This window comes from Acanthaster planci, linkage group LG09, assembly GCF_054643075.1.
Source record: "Acanthaster planci isolate LZ-2023a linkage group LG09, COTS_SCS, whole genome shotgun sequence".
NCBI classification, from domain to species: domain Eukaryota; kingdom Metazoa; phylum Echinodermata; class Asteroidea; order Valvatida; family Acanthasteridae; genus Acanthaster; species Acanthaster planci.
Window position 1 is genome coordinate 13,610,541 of NC_141785.1, and position 17,068 is coordinate 13,627,608.

A 17,068-nucleotide genomic window follows, 5' to 3' on the forward strand; every position below is an offset into this window, starting at 1 on the left:
CAAAACTTGCAGGAAAATGTTTTGTTTTTACAAAGTACGTGTATCTGTGAATAGACAAAACGCCAAACTTATATAAAAAAAAATTGAAGACGATTCAAACATATCCTGAATTTTTGGCGCGTATTAAGCCTGTTTTCTGCAAACAGCTCCACAACATTACCCGGAAGATTCTCAAGTTCACCACCACAGTCTTTGTGTCAAATGCAAATATCAATCAATATCAATGTTAAACGTCCCATCCTTTAATACAAGGTTGTGTTTGCTACACACACATGCAGCTAACTCACAGGTAACTAAACTTTTCTTTCGATGGCAGAACCTTGAAAGTGCAGTGTAACAGGTTCCACCTACACAGGACTGAACTTTTCACATTATTAAAGCACATTATTGCGAGGCTGAATTTTCCATTTATTTCCTGGTTCAAACTATTCACATACACAAACAAGACTGGATCCATTAAAATACAGCGGAACGAGCAGGGCTATGGCCCCCTCTGTCCCTTTGTAGTCCTGTATTTCAATAATCTCTATCCGCAACTACAGACACACCATCAGCTACAACCACAGTGAATCAATTCATTACCTCACCACAGGTACCAGTTTCACAGCTAACATTTCCTGACCGAGGACTGGATAATAACTCGTTTGAACTGCATATGTTCTACAGAAATTCAGGTATGAAAGGAAGGGACTTCAAGACTAGGACGTCAAGATGAACATTTCTAGGTTTGCTTTTGTAAATGTTGAGAAACTCTTCAGACTGTATTGACACATATAGCCAACAATTCACCTGCGCGTACAAATACTATATGATGTTTACACTTCTTTCATTCACAGGTCAACATCTATTGAAAGTGTTCATGCTCAGCTTTGCAGGGACAGGATGACAACTGGATTTCAGCTGCGATATAAACTACCCACATGCAGAAACGAGCAAAAAGTCTCTCTTTGAGCAATACTATAGTTGGTCATCAGCGTCTGCTGTAGAGTCCACAAAAGCAATTCTGTTGATCTTTCAAATCTTCGTATGGTTGTCATGCAAACAGTCCCCATATGTGTTGCCGTAGTTGCTCGGTTTATCACTTGAAAGGAATTGCACGAATCTCACAGAGCAGAGACTACATATGCATGCTTCCACTGTCTAAGACACCTCTCAAAGCTTTGGGCAGTTTTGCCAGCAGTATCTGGGAACAAATATTTCAACAGTCATCTTAGCAGAGGACTGATTTACAATAACCCTACTGAGAAAATATTAAAGGTGAGTGCCACCAACAATGGAAAGTCAGAGATCACAGATGTGTCAAGCATGTGATGAGCAGAATCCTGCTGTTTCAAGATGCATGGATTGCGAGCACTTCCTTTGTCAAGAATGTCAAAGTGCCCATGAACGTTTGAAACAAATCAAATCGCATCGAATCTACACACTCCCTCAGCTCCATATGAGGGAGCCTAGTAACAGCAAGAATCATCTGTGGCAAGGAATCCCAAAATGTGGACAGCATCCAACCATGAATCTCAGTCTGTACTGCCCAAAATGCGAGCAGCTGGTCTGTGCAAAATGTCGACTCGAGGACCACGGCAAACACGGACCCATCGGCCTGGGAAGGGCGGTCACTGAATGCAGACAAAGTGTAGAGGAAATGACTGCCCAAATCCAGGAGAACATGCAAGGACTCGGCGCTGTCATGGAAGAAGTGGGCCAGGTCCAGCACAAACTGGACAAACTGTTTCAGGATACTACCACCCAACTCTCCAATACGGCTGACCACATGGTCGAAGAAATCAGAGAAGCAGAGAGAAGCCTGAAGCAAGGGGTTGAGAGTATCTACAAGGAGAAGGTCAAGCCCTTTGAGAGTGCTCAAGCCATCAACAGCAAGGAATTGTCCCTGACCCGGAAAAAGCTCCAAGAAGTGAACCGACTTATGTCTGAGGCAACTGATTACGAGATTCTCAATCTCAGGCAAACACTCCTGCAAAGTCTCAGGGAACTGATAAGCACCCGGAAAAAGCCTGAGACAATACCTGATATGCAGTTGGCTGTAAGCAACTTTTCCTTGACATTGAAGTCACTGGCAAATCTTGGCAGACACCAAAATGAACCAGGACTTCCAAGAGATGGCAGACAGCTTCCGCACGACAAGCCTCTACAATCCAGCCGTCTCGTAGAGGAACTAAGGCTCCGGGCTGGTATGCCTCGTGAAGAAGGACCACAACGATCAACGAGACCACCAACTGTTAAAACTTCACAAACATCTGCAGAACTTCCTCGTGGACAAGATCCCCTTAGACCTACAAGATCATCTTTACCTGAAGAACCACCGAGGTCACCATCGGCTGAAACTTCAGTCAGCCCCACAAGATACCAACCAAGAAGACCGGCACCACAGATTCCAGCGAGAGTGACTCCAGCTCAGAAACTGATGAGGCCTATGGGGCAGTCTCCAGGCCTTGAGCCTCCTGCGCAAAGATTTGGGATTCTGACTCTCATTCAAAATGATATAAAGAGACCCGCAGGATCCCCTCAAAAGGAAAAGTGGAAAATTGTAGCCAATATAAAAACATTTGGGTCATCAAGAATGGATTTCAGATATGCATTTGGCATTGCAATGTTATCCACCGGCGACGTTGTCACAGTGGATGTGGAAAGGAGGCAGCTTATCAAGATTACCAATGCCTTCACACCTAAATCTTGTTTTTCCAAACCACTGCTGATCGGAAAGAATGTCACTTTGCCGCCGACCCATGTGGCTGTGAACAAGAATGACCAGCTTGTTGTCCTGGTTTCTCCCATTGTCATGATGTTTACCGAGGAAGGCCAGTTCATCCGGCAGTTCCTTCCAGGAAGAGCGGAGTCCAACAGGACCTCAACGTGCCTGGCAGTGGATGACAAGAATCTGATAGCAGTCGGCTTTGTAGACAATGATGAGATAGCCCTGCACAATGTAGATGGGACCCTTATCAAGATGCTGTCTGCTCCGCTGATTGGTCAATATCTGATTGCCAGCAAGCAGAAGTTTGTCTACACCAACCGCACAAGAAAGAAACTTGTATCAGTGGACTACAACGGTAATGTGGTATTCTCTTTGGATATGCAGCTCCCAAAGAAACGCGAATACATGTATGCATGCCCCACTGGAATCTGTTCAGGTGCAGATGGTAGCTTGTATGTGGCCATCCAGGGATCTGGGTGGGGCAGCATTTACAATATCCATCCCGGGACTAGTGACCAGTTGAGATGTGTAATCACTGATTGTGGTAGTCCAATACATTGCATCACATGTAATCCAGACGGTAATGAGTTGGCAGTGGCCACAGGACGGGCTGCTCACATTTATCGACGTGAGCCTTCAACAATTAAGAAACGAAGGTAACTTCACATTCCATTTCAAAAGAGTGGGAGGGTACGTGCTTAGAACCTTTGCCAGGTTAATCAGGTCAATGCTGGAACTGTGGATCCTTTATCTTGCCAACATTGCTAATAAACGTAAAAACTGCCAGCGTTCCACAAACTATACTAATACGTATCTGAAGAGAAATTGTTCATCTTCACTACAAATATCATACCAACACGGTTTGACATATCTACATGGGAATGTGTTAAGCGTATTGAGAAATGAAGTTTTTAAACCTTTCAAACTATCCATCCTGTCTTGGTAACTCGTCACCGTCGTGATGAAGTGACGTATCTGCCCACACATTTGTAAAGCTGTATGTTTTGAAAAAAGCGCACTTCAAGTTTGTCTCTTTGTTTTTCAAATCGCGTTTTCATATCCCTTTACCGGAACATCACTTCGACAAAACGTTTCCGCATGAGTCATGTGAGTATGTTTCTCAAACTTTTTGTGTTTGTGTAGAGGGCATCATAAACGGTCGGTTATCCACAAATCACAAACTGTCTAAAAGCTCTGGTTTCGGCAGATTCGCACTTCACCAAAAACGACGATGACTTGTGTGGGCTCTTACTGTGATGTAAATCAGGCCAGACACTTTTCAGTTTTACAGTACAAATTGTGAACCCTTAGGTTGCTCATTAAAACATCTCTGAGAAAGGGTGGCTCGTTGGCATATTGCCACAAATTTACACAACAACGATTTGACAAAGAAGGGAAATGTTGAATAGCAGCCTGTCGAAGATGGGAGCAAATTTGGTGCACAAATCAACGCCACATTGAGGCTTTCGCCCTTGGATATCATCGCAGCTTTTCTCTTGAGTATGGGCATTCGTGTTTACATAAAACCAAAAAGGCATCAAAATATCTTCAAAACAGAATTGGAAACAGGAGGGTAACTGAAACAACAGGTGCATTTTCAAAGACTGTAGTAATAAAACTTGCATTGCAATTAGACCCTTAAACAAGTTACTTGTATTCTGTATTAAAAATTGTTTTCTTAGTTTTAACCCTCTGAATTGCGCAAGGGTGTTTAGTTTAATGTAGTCTGAATTCGTTTTTTTCAAGATCCGCGGTTTTGCTCGTTTCTTTTAAAGAGGGTCTTGAAAGTCATTTCAATTTGAAGTTTGAATACTTTTAAGCAATCACACAAAGTTTAAGATACCTCTAACTTGAAATCAATGTTCCTTTTTAAGAGAGATGTGAAAGTTAAACAAGCATGATTTCTCTTTAGTCAAGGAATTTTTTCATTAGGGCCCGATTAGGAGATGTTTACCCTTTATATTTCTTTAGAAATTCTTTGACTAAAAAGGAGCTTAGGAATTGGGAATACAGACTTCTCCGACTGAGGAGAACTTGGGAGCACAGGGCACATGTATTATAAATATTTAAACAATGGGGAATTTGGGACAAATTTTGAAACTTTATTTTAAAATGAATTTTTTAGAGACGTCCAGAAAGAGGGACCTCAATTGGGGTTGTAAAAGACAAGGTTTTAAATCCCCGGGTCTTACATATCTAGCATTAAATTGTGCATCATGTAAATGTGTCTCCCAAATATACTGGACAGTAAAAGAAACTTGCCACTTCTGTCAAAGGCCACACGTAAAATTCACTCCATAGAAATAAACAATTTTTGTACACAGGCATGCTGCAATACCCCCTGACTAATCACATGCCCAAAAGCAAGTGATTATCTTTATAACAAAGAAGTAATTGACATTCACAGCAACTTGGTTACCGAATCAAAGTCACATACAAAAGCACTCTCCACCAAGCAAAAATGACCCATGAATGATGACAAAGTGAACACCTGTTTTGTCAAAATGATGTGCATGAATGGTTTCTGTAGAGGGATGCCGTCCTTACTGACTATTGAAAAATAATGATTGTAACTTCTTTATTTCGTCCTGTGACATTGATCTCTGCGTAAAACTTATTAGTGAGGGGTATTGCAGCATGCCTGTGTACAAAAATTGTTTATTTCTATGGAGTGAATTTTTATGTGCGGCCTTTGACAGAAGTGGCAAGTTTCTTTTGCTGTCCAGTGTATTTTTTTCGTGAAATGGTAGTGCTGACAATGAGTGAATTGTAGAAAACTAAGGATTTGTCTAGTTTTTACATTACATGAGGGCATATTAGGGCCCGACAAACACCTAATTTAGCACTGCTGCAGACACAGAGAACAGACTGTTCACTGCGTGCATTATAGGTTTTGGTTGGCGAACGGTCCATTGTTGACGTGAGGAAGGAAGCTCCAGGTGAACAACTCTGTTTCTAAACTGGTAATTCTGAGTAATTAATAGGCAGTTATCTGACCTCAGCAGTTACAGTTATTATGGTACATGAAAGGTATCTGTAAAAAGCAAATTGAGAAAAATATACTTCACTTTTTGAAAATGTATACGTCTTTGCATAAGTAGACTTTTGTGTGAGGCAATTGCCGACTGTGGTATCGACAATTATGTCAAGAAATTATTTGAAAGTGGGTTTGGCTGGAACGTCTTCACAAAGTGAATAAATGCGGCGAACCAAACTTTTTCACGTCTGTATACAGTTGGTCTAAGGAAAAACTGTACATAAATATGTGGTCAATATGAAGTCTAGCAACAGATGAGAATACACTGAATTGGTTTGAACAATTCATTTGTTCAGAAGTAAATTTTTGAATTGTTCAGGAAAGGCAATGTCAAATTTTTTTCTACTTTCTGCTCCCATGACTTCTGACGGATAAGAGAGAATTTGGAAATAATTGAGTAATAACTTTTTAAAACTTAGAAATGTTAGAAAATAAATATTGGAAATATAATGTGAACAAATTTCACAGCAAATTAGTGAGTTCGTATGCACCATCAACTTTTTCTTTCAAATACACGGACAAGGTTTCCAGACTGATGAAGGAATACCCTTCTCCGCTGGGAATATGACTCAAACAAAGATTGCGTCCTGCAAAGGGTGTGTACAACCCAACAGATACATGTAACATAAACAAACAACAGCCTCAGAGAACTGAAAAAGGAAACCATGCCCATTTGTAAACAGTAGTTTATATGTTTTATGTTTGGTAGTTTATTCCAAAGTATTCTCTGTGCTCTGTAAAAAAATATATACAAACTACATTATATACATGTATTAAAATGAACATGGTGTGCATTTATGTTTAAAAAATAACGGTACTCCATTGTCAACAAGTAAATTACATGCACGTTTGTTCCACGACAAAACTCTTACATTTGACATTCAAACAAAATATGTATAAAGACTCAACACGTGCTACATAAAATTGCTTGCAAATTAGTGAGCATTTGAAAAATACAACTAGTTCCGGTATTTCGAACATACAACAAATAAATAGTCACTTGTTACAAAACAAGTACACTAGTTGCAAAAGGCCTCAAAGGTCTTGTACATGTTACTTCCATGGGGTGTACTTCTTTTGAATGATGTTGTAAAAGGAAAATTTCACAGAGCATGGAACATCCTGGTCTCTTTCAGATACCAACGGACAGTGAGACTACATGTAATTGACTTGTGTGCACAAATGTACAAGTACATTGCTAACATGATAACACTACTGCCCCAAGTGAGCGTTTTGGAAAAACTCTTCAAAAGACACTGGTTGGAAAATGAATAGAAAATGTATACACTTAAGGGCAGCTGCATCTGACAGATGATATCTTTGGTTTAACAGTTTCCAAAGCTGCATTATAAAATACTATCCAAATACTGAAATAGTCTAGAATGTTAAGTTAATACTGAACCAAGTGGGGAAGTGCTTTTCTTACTATCAACACTCCAACATTTAACCTAATGTAATCTCCTACGTTAGGATAAGTGGACAACTTGCATTGACTGTCATATTTACCACTGCGGAAGATAAACCCTGGAGCAGTTTTTGTTATAAAGTCACCCCTCCATCACAGTCACTACCGATGAAGGATTTGTTAACCCTCATGAGACATACATACACCATACATGTAAATCTAAAAAACCTGGATGCACAACATTTCCTCTGACAGAGTACAAACTAGTGGACTGGCAGAAAACAATCTCACCAGGCTGTGAAGATTGACCATGGGATATATTGGCCAAGCAGTTAAGAGAGATCTTCTATATACTGCATTGCCATGCTCACAGCATGTACAGGAGGCGTTTTAGTGAGGGATTGATGACACAACCATCAAGTTTCCAATCCAGGGCAAGGAAATCTGCATCTTCCACTCGCTCCTTTGCTACCAGGCTCTCCTGATCAATGGTGTCTTCAGTTCTGCAGGAAAAGAAAAAATGACAAAATAGTTAAGGCTAAGTGAGTTTTGACTGGAAAAGTGTTACAAAAAAAAAGACTCATGAAACAAACACCAGTTGCGTTACATTGTTATGAAGGGTTTGCATGGCTGCCATCTTGCAGGCAAGTGCATTTGTTCCACATGCTATGCACAGATGAGGTTTCCTAATGGAACAAAGAACTGCCCTGCAAGCTAGCTATGCAAAGCCTCTGTAGTCAAGTAATCTAAAAGTCCATGGGATCCCAGAAATCATCTTTGTGTCATAATCTTAAATGCATCCAATAAATTTGCCACTTGACTTTAGCATTTACAGATTTCCACCTGACTTTTCTATTCACTGCATTTACAGATTTCCATCTGACTTTTCTATTCACTGCACGTTTGACTTCTTTCTCATTGATCCTCATTGACCCTCAAGGTCCACAGAACAGAAATATGGCAAATCATATCAGACCACTGCCAGGACTAAAATACTGCAAATGAATTTTTTTCTGCATATGAAGAAGAGACTGAGAATGCCAATATAAAATCAGAATCTTAACTAAGAATGCAAGTTGGACAGTACATTTTGTAACAAAGTCCTGTTTCAAATATATAGCCCCTACTCCATTTTCACATCTTCATCCTTATTCATTCTGTTTTATCTGAACTGTTAGAAGTTTTCCATTTCCTATACTCACACATAATCGCTGTAGTGTAACCGTTCCAGAAGAGAGCAGATGGCACAGAAGAGTTTGGGACCAAAGTGGGTGAAATTGTCTGCTTCAAGCAGTTGAAGCGCATCTTGGATCTGATCTGTGTTGACAGTATCCACCAGAGCCTCCAAGACAGCAGTGTTGAACTCCTAAAATGAAGAGAATTGGCAAAGTTTACGTTTATGTTCCCCACCATTCAACTGAATACTGAAAGAAAGTATTAACTTTTGACAAGTACAAGCTCCAACTATGCTGTCTAAGTCAGAACTGCTTATTTAATAGCCAGAATTTGAAAGAACATGCTGTTTTGTTTTTCAAAGAACATGTACATGTACCTGTGAATGGACAAAATGCCAGACCTGTCACGAAATAAGAATTAACACTTATTCAAACATCTCCTAAAATTCTGGCTCGTATTAAACCTGTTTCTGCAAAGTACCGTAGAAATTTGTGATTGTGATTGGTAAAGTTTTAAGCTCAACAGCTGCACTACGTCATCCATAAGATTTTCATGTTCACAACCAAAGTCTTCATGTCAAATGCAAACATCAATCATGTTTTACCTCCCCTATCCTTCAATACAAAGTTGTGTTTGATACACACATGTAGCTCAATCACAGGTACCTGAAATTCTCTTTCGATGGCCGAACTTAACCCTGAAAGGATTTGTTCATAACAGGCTCCACCTACACAGGACTGAACTTTTCACATGATCAGAGCACATTATTACAAAGGCTGAATTTTCCATCAATTTCCTGGTTCAAACTATTCACTCACACAAACAAGACTGGATCCATCGAAATACAGCGGAACGAGCAGGGCCATGGCCCCCTCTGTCCCTTTGTAGTCCTATATTTCAATAAACCTCAATCCGCAACTACAGACATACCGTCAGCTACAACCACAGTGCATCAATTCATTACCTCACCACAGGTACCAGTTTCACTGCTAACATTTCCTGATAAAGGACTGGATAGTTACTAGTTTGAATTGCACATGTTCTACAGAAATTCAGGTATGAAAGGAAGGGACTTCAAGACTAGGACTTCAGGATGAACATTTCTAGGTTTCATTTAGTACATGTTGAGAAACTATTCGGACTCTGTTCAGACGTTTAGCCAACAATTTACCTGCATGTACACGTACTATATGATGTTTACACTTCTTTCATTCACAGGTCAACATCTATTGAAAGTGTTCATGCTCAGCTTTGCGGGGACAGGATGACAACTGGATTTCAGCTGCGATATAAACTACCCACATGCAGAAACGAGCAAAAAGTCTCTCTCAGAGCAATACTAATGTGGTCATCAGCGTCTGCTGTAGAGTCCACAAAAGCAATTCTGCTGATCTTTCAAATCTTCGTATGGTTGTCATGCAAACAGTCCCCATATGTGTTGCCGTAGTTGCTCGGTTTATCACTTGAAAGGAATTGCACGAATCTCACAGAGCAGAGACTACATATGCATGCTTCCACTGTCTAAGACACCTCTCAAAGCTTTGGGCAGTTTTGCCAGCAGTATCTGGGAACAAATATTTCAACAGTCATCTTAGCAGAGGACTGATTTACAATAACCTACAGAGAAAATATTAAAGGTGAGTGCCACCAACAATGGAAAGTCAGAGATCACAGATGTGTCAAGCATGTGATGAGCAGAATCCTGCTGTTTCAAGATGCATGGATTGCGAGCACTTCCTTTGTCAAGAATGTCAAAGTGCCCATGAACGTTTGAAACAAATCAAATCGCATCGAATCTACACACTCCCTCAGCTCCATATGAGGGAGCCTAGTAACAGCAAGAATCATCTGTGGCAAGGAATCCCAAAATGTGGACAGCATCCAACCATGAATCTCAGTCTGTACTGCCCAAAATGCGAGCAGCTAGTCTGTGCAAAATGTCGACTCGAGGACCACGGCAAACACGGACCCATCGGCCTGGGAAGGGCGGTCACTGAATGCAGACAAAGTGTAGAGGAAATGACTGCCCAAATCCAGGAGAACATGCAAGGACTCGGCGCTGTCATGGAAGAAGTGGGCCAGGTCCAGCACAAACTGGACAAACTGTTTCAGGATACTACCACCCAACTCTCCAATACGGCTGACCACATGGTCGAAGAAATCAGAGAAGCAGAGAGAAGCCTGAAGCAAGGGGTTGAGAGTATCTACAAGGAGAAGGTCAAGCCCTTTGAGAGTGCTCAAGCCATCAACAGCAAGGAATTGTCCCTGACCCGGAAAAAGCTCCAAGAAGTGAACCGACAAATGTCTGAGGCAACTGATTACGAGATTCTCAATCTCAGGCAGACACTCCTGCAAAGTCTCAGGGAACTGATAAGCACCCGGAAAAAGCCTGAGACAATACCTGATATGCAGTTGGCTGTAAGCAACTTTTCCTTGACATTGAAGTCAGTGGCAAATCTTGGCAGACACCAAAATGAACCAGGACTTCCAAGAGATGGCAGACAGCTTCCGCACGACAAGCCTCTACAATCCAGCCGTCTCGTAGAGGAACTAAGGCTCCGGGCTGGTATGCCTCGTGAAGAAGGACCACAACGATCAACGAGACCACCAACTGTTAAAACTTCACAAACATCTGCAGAACTTCCTCGTGGACAAGATCCCCTTAGACCTACAAGATCATCTTTACCTGAAGAACCACCGAGGTCACCATCGGCTGAAACTTCAGTCAGCCCCACAAGATACCAACCAAGAAGACCGGCACCACAGATTCCAGCGAGAGTGACTCCAGCTCAGAAACTGATGAGGCCTATGGGGCAGTCTCCAGGCCTTGAGCCTCCTGCGCAAAGATTTGGGATTCTGACTCTCATTCAAAATGATATAAAGGGACCCGCAGGATCCCCTCAAAAGGAAAAGTGGAAAATTGTAGCCAATATAAAAACATTTGGGTCATCAAGAATGGACTTCAGATATGCATTTGGCATTGCAATGCTATCCACCGGCGACGTTGTCACAGTGGATGTGGAAAGGAGGCAGCTTATCAAGATTACCAATGCCTGCACACCTAAATCTTGTTTTTCCAAACCACTGCTGATCGGAAAGAATGTCACTTTGCCGCCGACCCATGTGGCTGTGAACAAGAATGACCAGCTTGTTGTCCTGATTTCTCCCATTGTCATGATGTTTACCGAGGAAGGCCAGTTCATCCGGCAGTTCCTTCCAGGAAGAGCGGAGTCCAACAGGACCTCAACGTGCCTGGCAGTGGATGACAAGAATCTGATAGCAGTCGGCTTTGTAGACAATGATGAGATAGCCCTGCACAATGTAGATGGGACCATTATCAAGATGCTGTCTGCCCCGCTGATTGATCAATATCTGATTGCCAGCAAGCAGAAGTTTGTCTACACCAACCGCACAAGAAAGAAACTTGTATCAGTGGACTACAACGGTAATGTGGTATTCTCTCTGGATATGCAGCTCCCAAAGAAACGCGAATACATGTATGCATGCCCCACTGGAATCTGTTCAGGTGCAGATGGCAGCTTGTATGTGGCCATCCAGGGATCTGGGTGGGGCAGCATTTACAATATCCATCCCGGGACTAGTGACCAGTTGAGATGTGTAATCACTGATTGTGGTAGTCCAATACATTGTATCACATGTAATCCAGACGGTAATGAGTTGGCAGTGGCCACAGGACGGGCTGCTCACATTTATCGACGTGAGCCTTCAACAATTAAGAAACGAAGGTAACTTCACATTCCATTTCAAAAGAGTGGGAGGGTACGTGCTTAGAACCTTTGCCAGGTTAATCAGGTCAATGCTGGAACTGTGGATCCTTTATCTTGCCAACATTGCTAATAAACGTAAAAACTGCCAGCGTTCCACAAACTATACTAATACGTATCTGAAGAGAAATTGTTCATCTTCACTACAAATATCATACCAACACGGTTTGACATATCTACATGGGAATGTGTTAAGCGTATTGAGAAATGAAGTTTTTAAACCTTTCAAACTATCCATCCTGTCTTGGTAACTCGTCACCGTCGTGATGAAGTAACGTATCTGCCCACACTTTGTAAAGCTATATGTTTCGAAAAAAGCGCACTTCAAGTTTGTCTCTTTGTTTTTCAAATCGCGTTTTCATATCCCTTTACCGGAACATCACTTCGACAAAACGTTTCCGCATGAGTCATGTGAGTATGTTTCTCAAACTTTTTGTGTTTGTGTAGAGGGCATCATAAACGGTCAGTTATCCACAAATCACAAACTGTCTAAAAGCTCTGGTTTCGGCAGATTCGCACTTCACCAAAAACGACGATGACTTGTGCGGGCTCTTACTGTGATGTAAATCAGGCCAGACACTTTTCAGTTCACACGTTTTACAGTACAAATTTGTGAACCCATAGGTTGCTCATTGAAACATCTCTGAGAAAGGGTGGCTCGTTGGCATATTGCCACAAACTTACACAACAACGATTTGGCAAAGAAGGGAAATGTTGAATGGCAGCCTGTCGAAGACGGGAGCAAATTTGGTGCACAAATCAACGCCACACTGAGGTTTTCGCCCTTGAATATCATCGCAGCTTTTCTCTTGAGTATGGGCATTCGTGTTTACATAAAACCAAAAACGCATCAAAATATCTTCAAAACAGAATTGGAAACAGGAGGGTAACTGAAACGACAGGTGCATTTTCAAAGACTGTAGTAATAAAACTTGCATTGCAATTAGACCCTTAAACAAGTTGCATGTATTCTGTATTAAAAATTGTTTTATTAGTTTTAACCCCCTGAATTGTGCAAGGGTGTTTAGTTTAATGTAGTCTGAATTCGTTTTTTTACACAGGCATGCTGCAATACCCCCTGACTAATCACATGCCCAAAAGCAAGTGATTATCTTTATAATAAAGAAGTAATTGACATTCACAGCAACTTGGTTACCGAATCAAAGTCACATACAAAAGTACTCTCCACCACGCAAAAGTGGCCCATGAATGGACAACCAGTGTCAAAGTGAACACCTGTTTTGTCAAAATGATGTGCATGAATGGTTTCTGTAGAGGGATGCCGTCCTTACTGACTATTGAAAAGTAATGATTGTAACTTCTTTATTTCGTCCTGTGACATTGATCTCTGCGTAAAACTTAAGGCTCATTCTGTTACATTCTGTGACTTTTGATCCAGTAACTAAAATGCTGTGCATATCAATTTCTTCTTTGTTATAAAGATAATCGCTTGCTCTTGGGCATATGATTAGTGAGGGGTATTGCAGCATGCCTGTGTACAAAAATTGTTTATTTCTATGGAGTGAATTTTTATGTGCGGCCTTTGACAGAAGTGGCAAGTTTCTTTTGCTGTCCAGTGTATTTTTTTCGTGAAATGGTAGTGCTGACAATGAGTGAATTGTAGAAAACTAAGGATTTGTCTAGTTTTTACATTACATGAGGGCATATTAGGGCCCGACAAACACCTAATTTAGCACTGCTGCAGACACAGAGAACAGACTGTTCACTGCGTGCATTATAGGTTTTGGTTGGCGAACGGTCCATTGTTGACGTGAGGAAGGAAGCTCCAGGTGAACAACTCTGTTTCTAAACTGGTAATTCTGAGTAATTCATAGGCAGTTATCTGACCTCAGCAGTTACAGTTATTATGGTACATGAAAGGTATCTGTAAAAAGCAAATTGAGAAAAATATACTTCACTCTTTGAAAATGTATACGTCTTTGCATAAGTAGACTTTTGTGTGAGGCAATTGCCGACTGTGGTATCGACAATTATGTCAAGAAATTATTTGAAAGTGGGTTTGGCTGGAACGTCTTCACAAAGTGAATAAATGCGGCGAACCAAACTTTTTCACGTCTGTATACAGTTGGTCTAAGGAAAAACTGTACATAAATATGTGGTCAATATGAAGTCTAGCAACAGATGAGAATACACTGAATTGGTTTGAACAATTCATTTGTTCGGAAGTAAATTTTTAAATTGTTCAGGAAAGGCAATGTCAAATTTTTTCTACTTTCTGCTCCCATGACTTCCGACGGATAACAGAGAATATTGAAATAATTGAGTCATAACTTTTTAAAACTTAGAAATGTTAGAAAACAAATATTGGAAATATAATGTGAACAAATTTCACAGCAAATTAGTGAGTTCGTATGCACCATCAACTTTTTCTTTCAAATACACGGACAAGGTTTCCAGACTGATGAAGGAATACCCTTCTCCGCTGGGAATATGACTCAAACAAAGATTGCGTCCTGCAAAGGGTGTGTACAACCCAACAGATACATGTAACATAAACAAACAACAGCCTCAGAGAAATGAAAAAGGAAACCATGCCCATTTGTAAACAGTAGTTTATATGTTTTATGTTTGGTATTTTATTCCAAAGTATTCTCTGTGCTCTGTAAAAAAATATATACAAACTACATTATATACATGTATTAAAATGAACATGGTGTGCATTTATGTTTACAAAATACGGTACTCCATTGTCAACAAGTAAATTACATGCACGTTTGTTCCACGACAAAACTCTTACATTTGACATTCAAACAAAATATGTATAAAGACTCAACACGTGCTACATAAAATTGCTTGCAAATTAGTGAGCATTTGAAAAATACAACTAGTTCCGGTATTTCGAACATACAACAAATAAATAGTCACTTGTTACAAAACAAGTACACTAGTTGCAAAAGGCCTCAAAGGTCTTGTACATGTTACTTCCATGGGGTGTACTTCTTTTGAATGATGTTGTAAAAGGAAAATTTCACAGAGCATGGAACATCCTGGTCTCTTTCAGATACCAACGGACAGTGAGACTACATGTAATTGACTTGTGTGCACAAATGTACAAGTACATTGCTAACATGATAACACTACTGCCCCAAGTGAGCGTTTTGGAAAAACTCTTCAAAAGACACTGGTTGGAAAATGAATAGAAAATGTATACACTTAAGGGCAGCTGCATCTGACAGATGATATCTTTGGTTTAACAGTTTCCAAAGCTGCATTATAAAATACTATCCAAATACTGAAATAGTCTAGAATGTTAAGTTAATACTGAACCAAGTGGGGAAGTGCTTTTCTTACTATCAACACTCCAACATTTAACCTAATGTAATCTCCTACGTTAGGATAAGTGGACAACTTGCATTGACTGTCATATTTACCACTGCGGAAGATAAACCCTGGAGCAGTTTTTGTTATAAAGTCACCCCTCCATCACAGTCACTACCGATGAAGGATTTGTTAACCCTCATGAGACATACATACACCATACATGTAAATCTAAAAAACCTGGATGCACAACATTTCCTCTGACAGAGTACAAACTAGTGGACTGGCGGAAAACAATCTCACCAGGCTGTGAAGATTGACCATGGGATATATTGGCCAAGCAGTTAAGAGAGATCTTCTATATACTGCATTGCCATGCTCACAGCATGTACAGGAGGCGTTTTAGTGAGGGATTGATGACACAACCATCAAGTTTCCAATCCAGGGCAAGGAAATCTGCATCTTCCACTCGCTCCTTTGCTACCAGGCTCTCCTGATCAATGGTGTCTTCAGTTCTGCAGGAAAAGAAAAAATGACAAAATAGTTAAGGCTAAACCTCCAGTGAGTTTTGACTGGAAAAGTGTTACAAAAAAAAAGACTCATGAAACAAACACCAGTTGCGTTACATTGTTATGAAGGGTTTGCATGGCTGCCATCTTGCAGGCAAGTGCATTTGTTCCACATGCTATGCACAGATGAGGTTTCCTAATGGAACAAAGAACTGCCCTGCAAGCTAGCTATGCAAAGCCTCTGTAGTCAAGTAATCTAAAAGTCCATGGGATCCCAGAAATCATCTTTGTGTCATAATCTTAAATGCATCCAATAAATTTGCCACTTGACTTTAGCATTTACAGATTTCCACCTGACTTTTCTATTCACTGCATTTACAGATTTCCATCTGACTTTTCTATTCACTGCACGTTTGACTTCTTTCTCATTGATCCTCATTGACCCTCAAGGTCCACAGAACAGAAATATGGCAAATCATATCAGACCACTGCCAGGACTAAAATACTGCAAATGAATTTTTTTCTGCATATGAAGAAGAGACTGAGAATGCCAATATAAAATCAGAATCTTAACTAAGAATGCAAGTTGGACAGTACATTTTGTAACAAAGTCCTGTTTCAAATATATAGCCCCTACTCCATTTTCACATCTTCATCCTTATTCATTCTGTTTTATCTGAACTGTTAGAAGTTTTCCATTTCCTATACTCACACATAATCGCTGTAGTGTAACCGTTCCAGAAGAGAGCAGATGGCACAGAAGAGTTTGGGACCAAAGTGGGTGAAATTGTCTGCTTCAAGCAGTTGAAGCGCATCTTGGATCTGATCTGTGTTGACAGTATCCACCAGAGCCTCCAAGACAGCAGTGTTGAACTCCTAAAATGAAGAGAATTGGCAAAGTTTACGTTTATGTTCCCCACCATTCAACTGAATACTGAAAGAAAGTATTAACTTTTGACAAGTACAAGCTCCAACTATGCTGTCTAAGTCAGAACTGCTTATTTAATAGCCAGAATTTGAAAGAACATGCTGTTTTGTTTTTCAAAGAACATGTACATGTACCTGTGAATGGACAAAATGCCAGACCTGTCACGAAATAAGAATTAACACTTATTCAAACATCTCCTAAAATTCTGGCTCGTATTAAACCTGTTTCTGCAAAGTACC

The 17,068-nt window shown here is 40.5% G+C and overlaps 3 protein-coding genes and 1 long non-coding RNA gene across 4 annotated transcripts in view; 2 read left to right on the plus strand and 2 right to left on the minus strand.

Moving 5' to 3' along the window:
• Window positions 1-76: 76 nt before the first annotated feature.
• LOC147798159 (uncharacterized) lies at window positions 77-6,309 on the plus strand. The gene is made up of 2 exons (XM_087140830.1): window positions 77-674; window positions 837-6,309. Exon 2 carries the CDS (start codon window positions 1,274-1,276, stop codon window positions 3,368-3,370), a length of 2,097 nt encoding a protein of 698 aa, XP_086996956.1. The 5' UTR covers window positions 77-674; window positions 837-1,273; the 3' UTR covers window positions 3,371-6,309.
• A 124-nt stretch (window positions 6,310-6,433) lies between these two features.
• LOC147798160 (uncharacterized) lies at window positions 6,434-9,386 on the minus strand. Its single transcript, XR_015426327.1, has 3 exons — window positions 8,705-9,386; window positions 8,355-8,518; window positions 6,434-7,655 (listed from the first exon to the last, which is right to left on the minus strand). It is a non-coding gene; the product is annotated as an uncharacterized LOC147798160 (long non-coding RNA).
• On the plus strand, window positions 9,271-14,046 carry LOC147798161 (uncharacterized). Its single transcript, XM_087140829.1, has 2 exons — window positions 9,271-9,384; window positions 9,547-14,046. Exon 2 carries the CDS (start codon window positions 9,982-9,984, stop codon window positions 12,076-12,078), a length of 2,097 nt encoding a protein of 698 aa, XP_086996955.1. The 5' UTR covers window positions 9,271-9,384; window positions 9,547-9,981; the 3' UTR covers window positions 12,079-14,046.
• A 749-nt stretch (window positions 14,047-14,795) lies between these two features.
• LOC110986353 (uncharacterized) overlaps window positions 14,796-17,068 on the minus strand; it is a 73,218-nt gene continuing 70,945 nt past the window's right edge. Inside the window, exons 12-13 of the mRNA XM_087140827.1 lie at window positions 16,614-16,777; window positions 14,796-15,907 (exon numbers count right to left, since the gene is read on the minus strand). Coding sequence (XP_086996953.1) covers window positions 15,772-15,907; window positions 16,614-16,777 — 300 coding nt within the window. The 3' untranslated portion in view covers window positions 14,796-15,771. The remainder of the gene's footprint in view (window positions 15,908-16,613; window positions 16,778-17,068) is intronic.